This window comes from Eufriesea mexicana, unplaced genomic scaffold (assembly GCF_001483705.2).
Source record: "Eufriesea mexicana isolate 0111107269 unplaced genomic scaffold, ASM148370v2 scaffold9187, whole genome shotgun sequence".
In the NCBI taxonomy this organism is placed as follows: domain Eukaryota; kingdom Metazoa; phylum Arthropoda; class Insecta; order Hymenoptera; family Apidae; genus Eufriesea; species Eufriesea mexicana.
The window spans coordinates 107,541-126,795 of NW_016916911.1; the positions used below are offsets into that span (position 1 = coordinate 107,541).

Here is a 19,255-nt window from a genome sequence, read left to right on the forward strand (position 1 = left end):
GTGAAAAAGAGCGTCTGACCCCTTTTAGCGTCTGGGACCTTATTCGCGAACGGCTGCCGCGTTATCTAAAACGCGAAAGTTACCACTGCCGCGGGTGATAACTCGAACTACGAGCAATCGTCCTTGTACCTATAGCCGTTTCCATTAAAGAGAAATTGCTTTACAAACAGTTGGTTACATGGCCGATGGAATGTCGCCGACACGGTGATGCTTTTTCGCACCTGACAACGGGTCTTTCTTTACCATCCTCGCAGAAGAACATCGATTAGTCGAATTTTTTGCTCCAGGCGAACTGGATTCGCTTTCCTTTATATCTGCATTACTAAACGAATTTCACAGTCTTGCGATTATACGCGCAATTTCTACCGATCTTTGTCGATTTCGACCAAGAATTTCTGCGAATAGCTAGTGTTATGGAACAACCAGGACGATTCTCTCGTCGAATGTGAAACTTGCCGCGAAATATAGTGCAAATAATTACAGACTGAATTACCGCAATGGTGATTAAATTCCACGTAGCAGTTGCCTTTGCATGTATAGACGGGCGCAACACTGGTAACGCGTCGCTGACGCGTGCCAACGAACTAATGTTTTATTAACACGAAGACCGGCTTTCCTCCGACGATGTAGCCTTAGTGTACACTCGGTGGCAAAGTCAATGTCTCGTACGCACTTGGTTTAACGCATTACCAATCGAATTGAAAAAGCGTAGACAAATGGGCACGAAATCTTCAGGATCCGACCCACTTCTTCTGCAATTGTCACTATTTCGTTGTCCATCTCGAGAACCACAAAATCGTTTCACCAAATCGTTTCACCAAATCGTTTCACGAGTTGCACCACCTCACGCCGGGGAAAACAAACCTTATTAATCGCGCGATCGTATCTGCTAACAGCTTCATTTCACAAGTAGCCGACGCATATGGTCGAGAGTGATTTAGTTACCGTGTAACTCCGCTGAATAGCTAGTGTGCAATTACCACGCGGTAACTAGGGAATTTCATCGTTGCCTGTTTCACTGAGCAATTCTCGATCGTCACTTACTCGAAAGCCGTCGATTTCGAGACTATCGGAGTTCCTGCTCTTCGTTTTGAGCGTCCTATGCGAAATCGAATAGATGCCCCATTCGTTCTCTATTTGCCAATTGCTATAGTTATTCCAGATGAGCCAACGACACGGTCAGTTGAGATATAGGAACAGAATCCTACGCTTGGTAGCGGTCTTTGGAGAATTTTTACAAGGAACTGTCGGAAACCGAGCGAAAAATTGTCTCTTCTCGGTTTGCATGGTCAATTACCTGACTTCGTGTAACCCTCGGGAGAATGTGAGCACGTGAAACGAGTTATGCAACAGACTGGACGAAACGCGGCGTAAATATTTGGCACAAGGTCGCTGGACCATTTTCAGACCAGCCTCGCATGTAAAATTTCGGTGGAGAACGCGACGAGTTTCTGCGAGACGATTAAAACAATTAAACATTGGTCTTCCTTCGCTCTTCGGATGTTAACTTCGTTATCAAACTAGGCCAATTATTATTTTCGATGAAAGTTCACAGAACTAGCTCATAGGGAAATTATTTTCGCAGGCTAATTATCAACTGTTGGTAAAGCGATTGAAAATTTGTTTCACGAGGAAATTATTTTTGCAAAATCAACGTGTACCTTCGATAAAATGATAGTTCGTTTGAGAATTAGAGAGGTAGAAATTAATTTCGCCAGATATACCTGGGAAAAGTTAAGAAGATTAATTTTTGCCACTTTCGTAATTAACACTTTCATAAGCTTATTAGAAATTGCTAGTGAAGAATTGGAAACTTCTGTAGGAATTATTTTTCTAAACCGACTGCGAATTTTTGCAGTAAAGACGTCACTTTTTCGCGGTCCTAAGGATGAATACAGGCAACTGTCGTGTCACTAAGAGATACGTGAAAGTCTAGAGATCTCGCGATGATATTTCGTTCGGTGATAAATAACCTCGCCTAATCTCGCCTGTCTGGCGTAACTGCAAAAACTGCAATGATCCTATAAACTTCGGAAGGCAATTTCTTGACGGCGTCTGACGCGTTGCTACGCGGTCGCACCGCAGAAGGTCCACGAGACAAGGAAACCAGATAATCCGACGTCCTTAACCAAGAAACGGGCTTTCACATGGCGTAAAAACCGAACAGGATGAAGTTCCAGCGAAATCGGGCGATCGAGTCCTGAATATTCACGATCAACGTACAGGTACGAGGACAGCGAGCTGGAAATTTCCCGTGACGTGCAATTAAGCGGCCTCGCAAGAAGGCGAAACTGCGAACGCGTTTGGTCCTTGGAAAACATTTTTACGATGTTGCAGACAATCGTGCATTGCACCGAGCACGCTCGGATGCAGGGAAAAAAGGACAAAATATCCGAGACAACGAACTCGCGGAGAAAATGCAGGCAAAAAGGGAGATTTTTCACTTGGCCGCTTTCTTCTCTATTAGGCCCTGTTCCCGTTTAAACGTCGCCGTGTAGGAAGTTGTAAAAGGTAAAAAGAAGATGCCGATAGATCGGAATCGACGATGTCTACAGGTACAAGCGATTACACAATCGGTCGTGCGAAGTGATACCAAGGTTAAGGAGATATAGGCCTATATCTGTCGCCTGGATAGCTATCTCGGGCTATTTGTTTAGGTTGAGCGATACAGAAATGAAAGTAACGAATGCGTGTAACAAGGTATCGGTGACTTGCAAGATTGGACCGTAGAAAACTCGGCGAAAAGCCGATAGAAAAAGAAACTTATTTGAATAGTTATCTCGATCACCTAATCGCTACTCCTTTCGCTCACTGATGACGGTAATATTTAATATACAGCCGCATTAACATTCCAGTCTTCTATCTTTTCTTCGCGTTTCTTCCTGGTTAGTGTGCACCCAAGGCGAACACCTCTGTCTCACGTACACCTCGACAATTCGCAGCCTTGCCTAATTGAAGAGCTCTCTCGGCTACCGTGAAGATCTTGACAAATGAGGTCTGTAGACAGAGAAGAGATTACTCGTACGCAGCTCGAGGAACGGTCCGAAAAATTCCGAACCGGTATTACCGATCAACTGAGAGTACAGCTAACGAACAAACCGAGATTAATAACTTTCGTCGACATAATACCATCTCTTAATCGTTGCTCCTGGAAAAGTACGCGCGGCACGAGTGCTAGAAAACGCGTAGACACTCGGTCGGAGCTACCACGATGATCGAGGCCATCGTAAAGCCAATACCGTTCCGTCCAAACGGGGATCGCGAGATGAAAGTGAGAAGAGAAGAATCGGTGTCATCTATCAGAACGCGGAACGCACAAGAGCCATTCAGGATAAGCGAATTCATAAGCTGCACGATGTACCGTTAAATTTCTCTCTTTTCACTCCTTCTTCGCCGCGTGTACCTAAAGTTAGCTATTTCGTTGCTTTGGAAAACCTGTGCCCTTGGAAGTGACCTTGAAAGGCACTTTGAAACCTGCAAGTACAGTGAGCAGTTCCTAAGACGAATTGGCTCCTTAAGGACCGCAACCCGGTTGACACACTTTCGATTGCTAAATCTCGATCTTATATTCAAATTTTCTACAATATCAGTTTCTTCTTTATGGCGATATATTACTAGATATCGCAATTGCTAAAAACATCTCGTAATTTTTAATCGAAGTTTATAAAATAATTCGATCCTCAGAATACAAAAATGAAAAAGAATCGCGAAAAGTACACATCGTAAGCAAATTTCTGCGTATAATGCGGAAAGTCTTTCATCGATATCTTAGAAATTATTAAATACCCTTGGTATCTATTTACCTTTTGACCTAACCTAAACTTAATCTCCTGTCTCGAAATTTGGTGCCTCCTTCTTGTTCTAAAAACCATGCCTTCCGATGACCATATTTTTCAGCAATGATGCACACGATTATCCAAAATGATCCTGAAACATACGACACATGTAGAAGCACACTTCCTCGCGCAGAACCAATGGTGCAACCTTGACTAAGATACAAAAGCACCTATTGAGAATAGGCTTCCTTCTAGAATTTCTATAAAAGCAGAGTAAATGATCGTTACATTTCTCGCTGTCGAGACAAAAAGGCAAACCACGTCCAAGATGCTAAATTATAAAGATCGAGAAAAGAAAGATAAGATGGCGGTAGCGTCGGGGTAGAAGAACGGAGAAGATGGCGTTTCGTCGAGTGCTCGGCACTAATAACTTCCCGAGAACGTTGCACGGCTATAAATTCCACGAAAAACCGGCTGCTCGGTTAATAAATTTGTGGCGGCTGAATTTCTCGAGCTGCGCCAAGAACACGAGGGTTAAGGTTGTCGAAAAAACGAAAGAGAAATTAAAGGAAGGCGGAACGTACACGCCTCGAAACTCGTTGCTGCATCTCGTAAGAAACGGTCTAATACAAACGCCCATAATTATTCACGACCATCCATCCGGTATCTGTGCGTAGAAAGCAACAGAAATCCGCGTCCATTTTCCCGCCGATCGCGGTTCGAATTATAATGAATTACATCCGAGCCAGTTTCGCTGGGAATGAAAGAGGAAACGAATCGCTGTGCGCATCCGAGGATCGACCAAGAGGATGACAAATCGCGAGTAGAAATGCTACTCAGGTTGATAAGAATAACGGAGAAGAAAGAGACGATGCTAACGATGAGGAAGAAAATGGAGAGAAGTTCGAGGACATGACCACATCGTTATCGAGGATAAGAACCGCAGGTGAAATTAAAATGCGAGCGAAAGATCCGCGGATAATGTTCGATTTGTCAACGAGGTCGCCATGCATTCGTCTTTTAAACACTAAGACGACCTAGAAAGGGAAAACAGAACTCGGAGAAGTGTCTACCCAATCGTCCTCTTCGTTTTCTACACTCGCTATCTTCGACTCTGCATCGGTCGATCAATATCGCCAAGATAGGATCAGAGAAACGTGACTGCTTCCGGTCGATCGCGGAAGAAACCACGATGCAAGTTGACGGAAAGAGGGCTGGAAGGAAAAGGAGCAAATGTATAAGAGAAAGAGAAGACGTTTGATAGATGGGGTAAATATAGACCGCGGAAGAAAACGTGCGAGTTACAGCTGAACGGCAACAGTCAGCAAGATCGTGACAAGCGGTGAGGACGAGTTAAAGGCTGATCGGCATTTAACCGGACTGTTGACCCACTTACCTACTAAACTCCAAGCAAGCGAGTTTTAGCCGGTGCCGTTCCTACAACCATCGTCCTCGTCATCGGCGTCATCGTTGCCGGTATCGTTATTGCTGTACGTGTTCCAAGTCTCTCCTTCCATTCACACCGGCAACCTTTCTCTCTTCCCTCTGTTCCTTCTTTTTCTCACTGACCATCGAGTATCCATCCTTTTGTGTTTTACAGCCTCTCGCGGTCCCGGGACTTTCTCTGTAGCAAGTACCGTTCCTCCGTCGTCGCCGTGAAACGAGACAAATCTATCGCTCCACACACACGCGTCCCATCGTATCCTAAAAAAGACGGTACGTTCCTTGGAATGTATGGTCAGATTTTCGTTGGCTGTTTCACGATTCAGGAATCTCGGCATGAACAAGGTGATTAAAAGTTTCTCTGAGTTTTTGACGCCCGAGAATCTAGAAACGGAACCCAACTTGCGATAAGAGAATTATCCTCTCGAATTAACTCCGATTTTTGCTTCCCAAACTTCGCACCAGCAATGTAGGACACGTCTCGACTTAAAAATCTCGGAATAATCGAAAGTCTTCAGCCGAATAATGGAATAATGGTACCCAAAAATGGCACTTAAGCAGTTAGAAGATTTCTAAGTTGATACTCGATCTAAACGCGTTTTCTACTCCGTTGTTTTATTGTTACTTCCTCGAAAATTTCTACAATTCCTAAAGTTCCTACGCTGTGCACATTTTTCTTTCTAATCGAACGTTTTTCTCTCGGGCCAACGAGCAGGAACATATTTCTGCAAGCTCACGTTCGAAGCGGGTGAGAGGAAAACGGATTTATAGGCGAGCAGAGATAGAGGGAATGCACGATGCAACGGCATTGAGCAACCTTCCTGGGGCAGCTACGTATGACCATTACTCCAGTTTTCGTGGCTCGAAATTGCGGTTTCGTTACACCGAATCCCATCGACCAGCGTTGGCCTTAGAACGTTCGACGTACTCAATTGTAGCGCGACTGGTGCTTTCTGGTCTAGTTATGCGACCGGCTCGGCGTGTCTAACGAGATTCAAGATTGCGCATTCATGCACCGTGCATTATTTCACAGTGATTCGCGCGATAAACTTGGCCAGCTGATTCGCCCGGGAAACGCGAAATAATTCAGCAAGATGCGACATGCGTTTCTATTTCGATAGAAAAACAAGAGAGAAAGATATCTCATCGCGCATTAGAGGAACAAAGATGCCTCGATGTCCAGACTGCGATCGAGATATCTTTCATGCACGAAGAACGCTGGAGAACCGAAATCTGATTATCACCCGAGAATTTTAAAGTATCCACAAGCTTTCATATTTGGAAAGTGGAACTCGAATTAGCCGCGTCCCATATAGCGAACGATTTCTATTTTTAAAACAACGAGAATATCGACTAGGAATCTGATGCGTCCAATGCGTTAAATCTCTGAGAAAAATTCCGATCTTCGTTTCATATCCTTGTTTCAGAAAATATTTCAATATATAAAAATATCGTTCTTCGATCATCGGGAAAATATAATTATTCGAACGATTGTGTGTCAACATTGGTTCGGATAATCGAGGTTCTACTGTATCTAAATTAGTAAACAGGTGGCAAGAACAATACCAATGCTTGCTTTGCTTCGAACAACTCGTGATCAGGGGAACCTCGGACAGCGAAAGCTGAACAATATCGTGCGATCTCGGGTGTGCAATTAATTTCGATATCATTCCCACCGTGTCAAAATATATCATTATGGTTACACCTGCATCCTTCGGCTATTACTATAATCTGCGAATGAATTTCCTTATCGAAGGAAAACACCGGTTGGTATTTAAAGCGTTTGATGTTTCGCAGGACGTCTGATGTAATTCTGATTTATCGACCGACTAAATGTACCTGAATCAACCGGGCGAAACATCTGGAAAATTTGACGCAGATACGTGCATAAATTAAGATGCATAAATTAACATACATATAAACATATTTGTCTTCCAAGGAAGAATTCGGACGTTGCTTAAATCTCTTCATTTGCAGATGCACTAAATTCCTTCGATATTCCTGTTACTCGACAAGACTAATCGAGGTGTAATTCCTCGGAAGATACTCGATCATGGGAAGAAACACTTGGCAAACGTGTCCGAAATTATCAGCAACTACAAAGGAAACGAATAAATAAATTGTATTAAATAAATCAATGAACACATCGACAAATTAACAGATAAAGGAAAAAGAACGTAACATAAATAACCGACCATTAGAAATTAAACTGCACTTCGCTTCCGATAACAGGGGCACATCCGGTGGTTGATCGTACGCAATGGTGCAGGATTCGCGCAATTCGCAAGGGAAAGGGGAGCAGCATTTTTCGCAGACCGAGAAGTGGCGAGAAAACAAGTTGGAAATATTGCGTCAACTTAAAATTGAACATTTATGCGCGCGCCTACAAAGTTACGACATTTGTATAACCCGTCTTATGAAATGAAACACGGTCGCGAAATGGGAAAGGGGTGAATGGTTCTTTTTAATCCGGATCTATTCGAGCCCGAACAACGTGTGATCGACATCGAAGCTTTCAGACAAGCATAAACAGATTCAGGCGGTATAATTTTACAACGTAATAGTATCCCGATTGGTTGCGAAAAAAGCTGGTCCATCAACATCGGGGATTGCGTCGTCGATACGAATTATTTCCTCCGAATTCTGGTTCCAAAGTTTGGTCTAGTTGAACCTACACGAGTAGCAATTACAAATAAACTATTACTAGCCTGAAGAATAATCAAGTAACTCTTTAGAAGAAGAACGGAGACTATTCCTTGTCACGGTCTCATTCTATATTAAACACGAAGTTTATACGATATTTTAATCAATAGCTTAGATTATTTATTGCTGTACTGAAAAGTTTCAGCTTTGAATATGTCGAAAGATCATTTTGGCAGATGGACACCTATTTAAAAGAGTCCCTGAACTACCAAGAATGACAAAAGATATCGCCGACTGTTTCTCTAGATCGCAAACAACTCGCGTTAATGGAAAAAAGTGGAAATCTCTCGAGAAGAAATCTGTAAATCGGGGAAACCGAGCACGATGATCAGAGAATTGTATTTACGCGACGCTCGAGGAGAAAATTGAGCGAGGCGAGAGAGAAACGCGATGATCATGGATGATTCAAGAGGAGAGTCGACCTAGTCGTCGAATCCTGTCGACCCGCTGCTATTGCGATTCGCAATATAGCGAACTTGCAATGTTGCAATTCGTAACCGAGTTGCATCCACCGAGGGATGGTTGATTTATAGAGGCGAGCATCTGCGGAGGAAAGCTGATAGCCCAGGGACAATGCAATCAGAAGTCTGAGGAATGACGTGTTCGACGAACTTCTTGACCCATCGTACTTCGCTTTCAATGTTCCATGCGACTCGATCATCGATCAACTTCGTTCTCCGTGGACGTGCTTAGAACCGTAGAGTAGCTCGAGGATCTGACTCGAATTTGTCTAAAATAAAACGCTCGTAAATCGCGCAAGATCGTTACCATACGTTCAGTTGATCTTTCCTGATGCAGCATGTATCTCCGATGTACCACAGAGACCACTCCTAGCATTTCAGTGCTGAGCAACCAGTTGAAAAGAATCGTCAGGCATCGCCACAGTGACTGATCGACGCGGGTGCGTTTCGGAAGGACGTTGAAAAGTGTACACTGGCCACCGAAACCTAATTACGAAAAGAACGACTATAACTTATGCAATATCGCTTCGACTTAACACCAGAATTACCGAGCCAGTCCGAACCACTAGTTCCGCACCTTTTGTTCTTGTTCTACTTTTGAAAGTGTGCAATTACTTTTGGGAATACTGATATCGACTTTTACTGCAATAGAAACGTTATTATATAAATCTACGCATTTTCGTTGTACTACTGTAATTAGCGTTACCTACCTACGCCATATTTAAATATAAAAGTCACTGATTGGGTTGTTCAGAGTCGAATAAGGCGCATATTCTGAGCACTTTTAACGATCATTGCCAATTTTTATGACGATCCCAGAAATTATTCTCGACACGTCGCATTCCAACTTCTCTTTTTCTAGAAAATAAAAGTTATTTCATTTTTAGAAATGGCGTCGGCTGCGGCAGAGTTGGTGGCCGAGAGGGAACCGGAACCGATAATGGAAATGACGGACACGAATCGAACGTTCGTGGGTGCCCAAGGACTGGTCAGAATGGCGCTGGACCAATACACGGAAATTCTCACCACGATTTCGGACCCTCGAGTCAGCGACTGGCCTTTGATGGACTCACCGATACCGACCTTCCTGATCGTACTCCTCTACCTATACGGTGTGACGATATTCGGTCCAAGGGTGATGGTGAACAGGAAACCGTTCAAACTCAGGGGAGCTTTGGTAGCGTACAACGCGTTTCAAGTAGTCTTCTCGTTAGGGATGCTCTACGAGGTAAGCGGCTCGCGATCCGGACAATCCACGAGCATAAAAATACCACTTCTGTAGCGTACGATCAAGAAATTGAATCATCGTTCATACTCGAAAGTAGCTCGTTGGTTCCCTCTTTCTCCAGACTCAAAGGAATCCTCTGCTAGTCAGAGCACGCGATATTTACACACGGTCTCGTTCGAACTAATAGGAATTCAGACCAATTACAAGTATCTGGAGTAGCATTTAAAGAGAGAATGCTTGCCTCTAACCAGACGTCGTCGAAAAGTTTCCCTTACCACAAGGTTGCAGAAACGTTTGGAAAGCCACGTGAGCTTTCACTAAATACTGGAAATTGAGAGGCTGACGAGGATGCAGCCGAAAGATTCGCGAGAGATCGATGCACCGGCTAGATCCAAAGTTCACGGCTGTCAGATCTGCAGCTGCCTCTCTCCGAGGAACATCGCGATTGCAAGTGGGTCGCGAGACGAAAATGATAGGTACGCGGATTTCGATAGGTCTCGCGTTAGTTCCAAGTGTAACAGTGAAAGCACGCGAAATCCTTCGTTCGATCGGTTCCTATACAGCTATTTCTGCGACCTAGACGACTTCTTTCGTCGAGACACATGATCGTGACTTCGATACCGATCCTTAGCAAATAGTGCCGGCATTAAAAATAATTTCAAGCCAGCGGACTGGACCTTTCGAGCCGTGTTCATTGGACCATGATGAATCTAGTATGCATTTCAATCAAACGAAATGCAATTTCGGCAGATTCGTTGCTCGACTTTCGACTGCCTTGGTCGAGCCAGAAGTCTCTTAAATTTCTCAATTCCATAAGCTAGATTGAAACAGGCGTGACTGTTTCTTTTTGGTATCGAAAAAGTCAATCGAAAAAGCGAATTTCGTGTGCCTCGGTTACTTCGACTTCTCGTTTCGTGATAAATAAAAACAAGTCGATGATTTCCGAATGTGTCCTTCGATCTGGGACCCGTCTCTCCAAGGCTGATCAAATACGTCACAACAGGTCCTCGATAACAGCCACTACGATGTCGATTTCGACCAGACGTTCGAAAAAGGACGTAGAAACCGATGGGCTAACAAGTTCAATGTGAATGACCTGCGTCTTCTTTTCTTCCTCTTTCTAATATCCTCGAAGGACATCTAAAATCGCTAGTTCGTCGACTCGATCACCTTGAATCGCTAATTCCTGTTCTCGCGCGGACTTTGATCCGTTCTTGGCAAGATTCGACCGAAGACTCTTGCGAAACGTGACATTCCAATTTATGTAACTATTCTGTAGAGGCACCTGCTCCTATCGGCGAATGATCCTGTGTATCTTGGCCATAATAATAAACAGTCGCCAACCACTCGAACGTTCCATAGAATCCATTGCGAAGCATTCTCGCGTTTATGCTAAACGATCTTCTTAACGAGCAGTTAATCGACCGGACCGCAATGTTTCTCGCTCCAGCGCAACACTCGTGTTCGTAACACGGGATTTCTAGGACGGAATTACACGTTATTAATCCATATTTCACGCGTAGTCGCTTGTGAATAAGAAGATGTATCGCGTCAGGCATTTCTTCTCCGATCCATTTTCGTCTGATCTTGCATCTATCGATCAAGCTTCATTCCAAAGTTGAAGAGTTCGGTTCCAATCGTTTAGCGTTCCTAGAAAAGACAGTACAATGATAATTTGTCCTCTGTTCTGATCGATGGAACATGAGAATAGAAGCAACTATGACCAACCACGATCCAGTGCATCCCCTCGAAAGGCGCAAGGAAAAAAGAAGTCGCGTTGCAAAATACAACGTCCTCAAGCTGGAACTGCAGAGTTTCCATTTCAGTTGCTCGTACGAAACGATTCGAAATTTTGTGCGACTCATTCGGTGTGCAATTTTGAAAGGGGACAACCGCCGTTCACCGCCACTGCCGATCTTTGTGATTGTGAATCGCACAACTGGCGAACAAGGGGTGAGAAAGCGTCGACTCGCGAAACGCACGATTGCAAAAAGCAAAATAGATCTATGTGTGCGCAGGCCGATTCGCAAACCTTCCAACAAGTTGCTCAATCGATTTGTACATTCCAGCTCGCGGTTCGTTAAAGGCGAAGCATCCTGTTTTCGACTTTCCACGAACCACGCGTTCGCAATTCGTGCATCTAAACAGATACCTGTGATACGTTCGAGTGTCAACGTCCTCGTTGTTCAAGCTGTTAATAAATCCTAGAAACGCCTCGCAATTTGTTACCCAGAGTATACAAGGCAAAGATCGCCTTTGAAGATACGCGAAGCGTATAAGAGCATCCTTTGAAACGGTGTGACCTTTCTTCGTTTTTAACGCATTTGCAGTTACTAACGAGAATTCCCATCGTTCACCATCCTTTTTCTGGCTGTCGCGAATGTGAATTTCCATCGTTCACCATCCTTTTTCTAGCTATCTCGAACGTGAATTTCCATCGTTGACCGTCCTTTTTCTGGCTGTCACTTACACGAATTCGCATCATTCGTTGATCTTTTTCTGGCCACCACTGACGTGGATTCGCATCGTTTATAATTCTCCTTTTGGTTCCCATGCAAAGTCTCGTCACTCCGAATTCTGCTTTTGGTTTTCTTCGACGTGATCTTAGAAAACAGTTTCTTACTGTGATATTTTTGAATAAATTTTGTCATATATATCTTCCTGGTAAACTAGCCTTTGGACTCCTTTATTCGAAGCTTCTGAGTTCCTCTATTTCTACCTTTCGGTACTGGAAAAGTGAACAAATTAGCGGCTGCGAATGTGTTATGAGCTAATAGAATATCAGGGCTAATGACTTTCGAAACGCATCATATAGAGGATTATCAGTGTTATCTTACGTCAGGACTTTCGACATCATGTGTCTAGCAATTTCTAATATCTCGTCGCAAAACAAGTTCAGCTCAATTCGCAAGAAACTGTACCGATTCCTTAGCCACCCCAAGCTAACATGACACGTCGCCATTAACTGCGGTAAGAAAGTTAGAAAATTAGAGAACATTGTAGATCCAAGGGAATCACCGTAGAAAGTTCTCTACACGAAAGATTTTCATGATGAGAGGTAGCAAATTACAAATTATCGGACATCAAGAAAGTTGCGCATCGCGATCCTTTGGATCCGCGACTACTGGACGTTCTATGACCAACTTTTTCGCCTGGAATTATTGTAGTCTGTTCGAGCTAAGCGTAGCAACTGGCCGAATTTCATTTGAATTGCTCGTTTCCGTTGTAAACTAGAAACGCATCGCGAAGAGAAGAGAATTCCGCCGTTTTGAAAAGGGAACAAGAACCTCGTGGCCTCGCGTATCGGTGAAGGTTCCAGTTTAAACATAAGTGGCTCTTTCGAAATATTCAGTTGACACAAAAAATCACGTTCTCGATCCCGCTTGTGACTACGCGTTACGGTCATTACGGTAAAAACCGCAGGGAAACTGAAAATCGTCCCATTACTCTTCGTTCCATGCGGCAATTTTTAACCGATTAAATCGTAACTGGAAAATCGACGAGGGTAGCGTTAATCTTCGTCAAGTCGAAGAAATGACTAGTCGAGGTGTTCGACTATTATTTGCCAACACTTGGAGGAACGATTTTGCCCACACGACGAACTTGCGAGCTGACGGTGACTTTCAATTATGTTTTACTTATCGTTCGCAAAAACATACCGTACGAACGATAATAATCGGTGACGAAATACCTTTCACGTCTCATTTTTCCGATCATCGATTTCGCCTCGAACTGCCTGGCAATTAAAACTTGCGTTAAAAACTTTGACGTCACTAAAATTCCAAGATCATAAGCAGGACGGATATCCCGGCAAGCAGTTGGCGCTGAAAAACCATGAATATTATTCACCTGTTTTCTGAGTCACTAGACAGCCGAGAAAAATTCCTATGCATACCCACTTTCCAGTATTCGTTCTTTCTGTACATATCGTAGGTGATATTAATGAATCCGTTAATCGCGGCTACGATAATCGAATAGATACCTCGCTAAGCGAAACATACGATCGGAAATGTACCTTGACCGTGAGCTCCTGTTTCGCAGCACCTGATGTCCGGCTGGCTGTTGGACTACAGTTACAAGTGTCAACCGGTGGACTACTCCCACAACCCGTCTGCCCTTCGAATGGCGAACCTATGTTGGTGGTACTTCATCAGCAAATTCACGGAGTTCGCTGACACGGTACGTACGAGATCTCGATCAACGAGGAGAGGAGAGCGAGGAAGAGATCGGCGAGTTACGAAATATCCATGGGATCGACCGGGTTCACGATGCTGGACTCCGGACCAGCGTGATTTTACGAATTTCTTTAGCCGTAGAAATCGACCACTGAAGCAGAAACAGAAGCTGCTTCGAGATAGTTTTACACGGACAAGTCGATCCCTCGTTGCGACACGCGTTTTTAGTTGACCGATCGGTTTGGCTAAAGTGACCGACTGTTGAGCGACCACGATCGTCGTGGAAGAAAGCCGTGTTGCGAGAGAAACCGCGATGTCAGCGATAGCATCATCGCGACCCAGGTCGTTATGTCTTTTCTTGCGGAATAAAGTCCTTAAGCAAAGACCTGCTAACCTGCACGAGACTATCCGCACGCGAAATACGCTCTATAGGCAGATAATGCTAAATCGATCGAGTATTCCAGTGAAGTAGCTTACGTTTCAAGTTTGTCGGTTATTGTATACAATAGCACTCGCTTCTTGCTCCACGAAAAATTTGAGATCGTCTAAAAACACGTGGCGTTAGATCACGGGGACCCACGGACCGTAACGAATCCTTATCAGAGTTCTTGTCGGTCTAGTCGAAGCGTAAGATTCGAATTGCATCGAATAGAAATATTCTGCTACAAAGGGGTTACACGAGGTACGGCAGACTGACAGGCGAAAAATATTTGACTCGTGGTTACGAGCGAAGAAACATCTAGAAGAGCATCGTAAATGTCGAATGTTGAAAATTCTACAAACGCCAATTTCATCGAAGAATCGATACCTCGTGGATTACAATGTGGCAAGACATCATGGTAACACGTGGTGTCGGTTTAACGATGTAATATTTTACATTGAAATTGTCTGGTGACATAACAGATAATAATGTAAATAATATACGCAATAATTATAATATGGATGATAGATATTAGATATAAATCCACGACGCAACGCAAGCTTCTCACAGGAAATTATCGTCACAAGTTACGCTAAAAGCGAATGAATCAGTCGTTTATGGCTGCAATCGACGAGGAGTCAAATACTATTCGCTGTTTTCTCTACCTCTCGTGTGTTATAAGAAATAACGCTCTTAGGAATTACCTCATCGATAGCTTTTCATTGACAGTAATATCATGCTCTAACTCGTACTACGAACTTTCAGATATTCTTCATTCTGCGCAAGAAGGATAGCCAAGTGACGTTCTTGCATCTGTACCATCACTCTTTGACACCTCTGGAAACATGGATTTGCGTGAAATTCATCGCTGGAGGACACGGTACTTTGGGAAACCTTATAAACAACGCGGTGCACGTGATAATGTATTTGTATTATATGGTGTCCGCAATGGGACCGGAGTACCAAAAATATTTATGGTGGAAGAAGCACCTCACTTCCGTCCAGTTGGTAGGTTTACGAAGCTTCATTAACGAAAATAATCCTCGTGAATATTTATATTAGTTATTTGGCGATATCACGAAACTGCCGATTCCATTCACTCCTGTATATATGACTTTCTAGTTACTTTTTCAACCCAGGCAAGACACTAGAAGTTACCTATTACCACTTCTGAAACAGAAAGTAACAAAAAAGTTATCCTTACTTCTTATCATCTCTTCGTGTCCATCTTTTTGTCAACAGTATTAACAAATAGCGCGACGAAACAATGGTCATCCATTACAAATGCAATCGATGCGCATAATCGCATTCTTTTTACATGAAGCACGATCTCGCTCACCAACAGACGAATTCTTGCTTGGAAACAATGTGATTTATTTCAAAGAAAATAGATGCTCGATCACCGTATGAATATTTCTATTCGATAGAAATCAGAGCATTCGTTTACCTCTAAATATGAACAAGAGTATCTGTGGCACGGTTCTCGAGCGAGCACGAAGAGACGCGAGGACACGCGACGTTTTGCATAGGCAGCCAAGAAGCAGCAGAAAAATCTCAACGATTCCGATCGCGTGCAAGCTTCCACCAGAAGCACGTTAAAAGGCGTGTTACAACGGATAATCGTGAACGGACAACTGCTTTCGATACAGACAACGCTGTGTTGTAACACTATGTGTACAAGTAACTGGGCCTTACTACGCCAAAACGAATGGCTTTTAGTTTCGCATTCACCGAGTCGCGACAGTCGAGTTTGTAACGATGTCCTCCGTATCCGCAGAGACGCCCCTGATGCTTGACAACCCGCCATGCTTCATTCCACTACGAGCACGTTCGTACAGGCAAAAGATACGCGCGAGGATAAAATAAGAAATATAAAATCGGAGAAAGAGAAATTCGAGGACGATTCGAAAAAAATTCAAGATTTCTAAAGAACGATTAATATGGGAAGAAAAAGAAGAAGGAAGAAAGATAATACATCTAAGAAGATTAATGAAAGGAAACGAATATGGCGCGTTGCTTCAGCTGCACGGACACGTGACCATGTTTGAATCGCGCAATAAACGGACACCGATATCAAATACTTTTTAGAGCAAGATTCGCGATACCTTCTTCTTGCACAACGCGCGTGTTACAGCCCGGTTGGATAATAATCTGCATCGATAAAAGTGAGCGGAGCCGCGACACGTCGAATGCAACGTACATGTGCGCGCGCCGCTCCCAGGGTGCATCGGAGTGCAAATGCACTGAAAACAAACATATCGCGAATTTACCAGCTTTTAATTGGATAAACAGCGCGCTGGTGTGGCGCTGCTGGAACTCGCGCAATGTAGGAATGAGAGAAAGAAAACCAATGATCAATGCACACTGTACAAATTGAATTATTGCGAACCATTTGTATGGCGTAGTTGCACTTACAACACCCAACACCCATGCCTCGATAATTTCGGACATAACCTCAAATATTATTAAACCTTTTAAACATTTTACGTTTATCAAGGTGAAACAATAAGAATACTACATTTATTTAGCCTTTTAACTTGAAGAACAGCCTTTGTCCTAGCCACACGAATGAGATCTTGCAACAGGGATCATTAAATACTCGTTACTGGTCGCGCCGATAATCCTCATACGACTACACCGAAAGATTCGAAATGAAAATCTTCGAGTATTTCTTCGACGAGTATTTCTACCGTGTCTCATCAAGATTGCGGTGACGTTAATTGACGGCAATCAGAACCTGATCCTCCTGACAATCAGTTTCGGTGAAAAGAAGCGCGAGAAAGAACCATATCTGGCTTGGGGTCGATGTCAACGACGTCAGCGTCTCCAATGAATTCTGGGCCATCGTTGGCCACCCGTGCAAGCCTCTGAACAAAATTTCACGCAAACACATGGTAGGGGTGAGGGAAAGTGAAAAGTACAACGTTGGGCAACGTTGCAGGCTGACTTGCTTTGGCCGGACTCGGCCGACTACGTTGCGGTGGCGCAACAATTTGGCATTCCGATATGCCGTATACCAGCGTGCCACCACCACCACGACACTACCGCCATCACCATCGCCGTCGGCCGCTGTACTACTACCAATCTGTTGCATGCCTGCAAAGTCTCACCTATATCGCTTGCCTACCTCGCTTTATCTCGCAAGACCATTGATTTCCCGAACGATCACGTAAATTGTTCAAAGGACAACTCCTGCCTCTGTCCCTCGTTTACATTTGCGGTAATGGATCTTCTCGTGGATATTCCGCAACAGCTTGTTATTTAGAACTATGTGACGCTGGGGTCAGCTTCTAGTAGCTTCTCGATACGAAACATTGCAGATGACAAATGCTAGTTTCCACTTGCAGGTGAAACGAATATTCCAAATGTAAACGATGCAACGATGAGTCGTGTATTTTCATCAGATTTCATTGTAGTTGTTTCTCCTTTTCTTTTCACGATACCCTCGCAGATGACTCAGATCCTTTTACTCGACCAAAACGAAGGCAACTGTAACTAGCATTTTAGCAATTACTTTGTTTCGCGAGCGCGATACGATTACATATCTCGCGCTACCAGGTAGAATTTTACTTTCCACGGATTAATCGATAGCGAAGGGTATCGTTGCGCCACATTATTGGCCAGAATTTTGTTCAATCAAACAGTCACGCAGGTTGTACAAAATATTGCCGATTATTCTTGCGTCATTACCATAGCCATAAATAACGCATAGTCCATTAATTCGATGGTAGCTCGTGTATCGTCGTGGCATAATTCAAGTTGCGACACTTTACGCTTTTCCTGCAAGGAGAAAGGCAGTAGCGTTTCCAACCTACTGCCGCTTGTGATATCGCCAAATTTCGAGTCATTGATATCCTAAATTTAAAACGATTTGAACTAGTCGAAATCGGATTTGTAAAATGTGTACTCACCGCTAACACGATTCAACGTAAGACAATTCAGTACATCTTCATCTTTGCAGGTACAATTCTTCCTAGTGTTCGTGCACAGCACTCAGGCTCTGGTCTTCGACTGCGGCTACCCAAAGCTAGTGGCAGCGCTGCTCCTACTTCATTCAACGATCTTCTTTATCCTCTTCTCAGACTTCTACCGACGAGCGTATAACAAGGGCAGGACGAAGAAGGAGCTGAAAAACGAATAAACGTTATCGCGCATTATTCCAAATTTGCCTGCGATACGCTCCAACGCGTTGACCTCTCGGCCACGCATGCACGATCGATAATCACGAATCGATCACACAGGAAATCGTCTTCGAATCTTTCTGACGCCATCATTTCAAATTTGAACTTCTTAAACTTTACGTTTTATCTTAGTTTAAAAATGATGAAAGAGTATGCTAGTAATGTTAGTAAATTAACAATCACGTGCTATCGATCACGATAGAGGCAATTTGATTAGACGACGATTCGTGATCGATCGTCTGGAGGATCGAGAACGATTGTTCGATTGGGGTGGAGCTTACAGATTCCTTCCGTATGGAAGAGGATTTCACTCGTTATCCCTCGTATCCTCCGCAGGACATCTCAGGTCTCGCGAACAGCTTGGACCAGGGCTTCCGAAGCACTCGTTCTGAAACAAATTTTCACCAATTATTAGAGGTGAACATCCCTGACGTATATTAACGTACTTTGTACTACGTACCATGAATCTTCGGTAAAACCAGTCGAGTTCGTTGCGTTCACCTTAGGTTATATTGACGTGAAAAAGTGCATCGAAAACCCAGAATCGACGTAACTTGATACATCGATCGGTCCTTGGTTCGTTAATTTAGCGCTCCTTTTTTACTCTAGATGTTACGCATCGCCGAACCTGTAATTAAGATTACTGTAAATATAGTAGTCCTAGTACGCGCCACGGGATCATTCCCGCGATTGTATTTAACACACTGCATGTATTGAGCCAATTATGCGATACGTAAAACATATTCCACGTTAAAGTAAATTTCTTACGATTATCGAACAGAAAAGAGGTTTATCCGGTTAGGTGGAAAATGAACGTCTAATTTATCAAACAAATTATTCCGCGTATTTAAATGGCTCTACTTCGTG

The 19,255-nt window shown here is 43.6% G+C and overlaps 2 protein-coding genes across 4 annotated transcripts in view; one reads left to right on the plus strand and one right to left on the minus strand.

Moving 5' to 3' along the window:
- sit (stuck in traffic) overlaps positions 1-18,184 on the minus strand; it is a 49,878-nt gene extending 31,694 nt beyond the window's left edge. The window contains exons 1-3 of one of the 3 annotated variants that reach the window (XM_017907823.1): positions 7,135-7,309; positions 5,173-5,480; positions 3,804-3,927 (exon numbers count right to left, since the gene is read on the minus strand). The gene's annotated coding sequence lies outside the window, so the exon portion shown is untranslated. Of the gene's footprint in view, positions 1-3,803; positions 3,928-5,172; positions 5,481-7,134; positions 7,310-18,118 lie in introns of those variants that run through there. The other 2 variants (XM_017907824.1, XM_017907825.1) reach the window with 2 other exon arrangements.
- LOC108553069 (elongation of very long chain fatty acids protein 7) overlaps positions 1-18,674 on the plus strand; it is a 21,309-nt gene extending 2,635 nt beyond the window's left edge. Inside the window, exons 2-5 of the mRNA XM_017907826.1 lie at positions 9,271-9,611; positions 13,653-13,790; positions 14,973-15,215; positions 18,169-18,674. Coding sequence (XP_017763315.1) covers positions 9,273-9,611; positions 13,653-13,790; positions 14,973-15,215; positions 18,169-18,348 — 900 coding nt within the window. The 5' untranslated portion in view covers positions 9,271-9,272 and the 3' untranslated portion in view covers positions 18,349-18,674. The remainder of the gene's footprint in view (positions 1-9,270; positions 9,612-13,652; positions 13,791-14,972; positions 15,216-18,168) is intronic.
- The last annotated feature ends 581 nt before the right edge of the window (positions 18,675-19,255 follow it).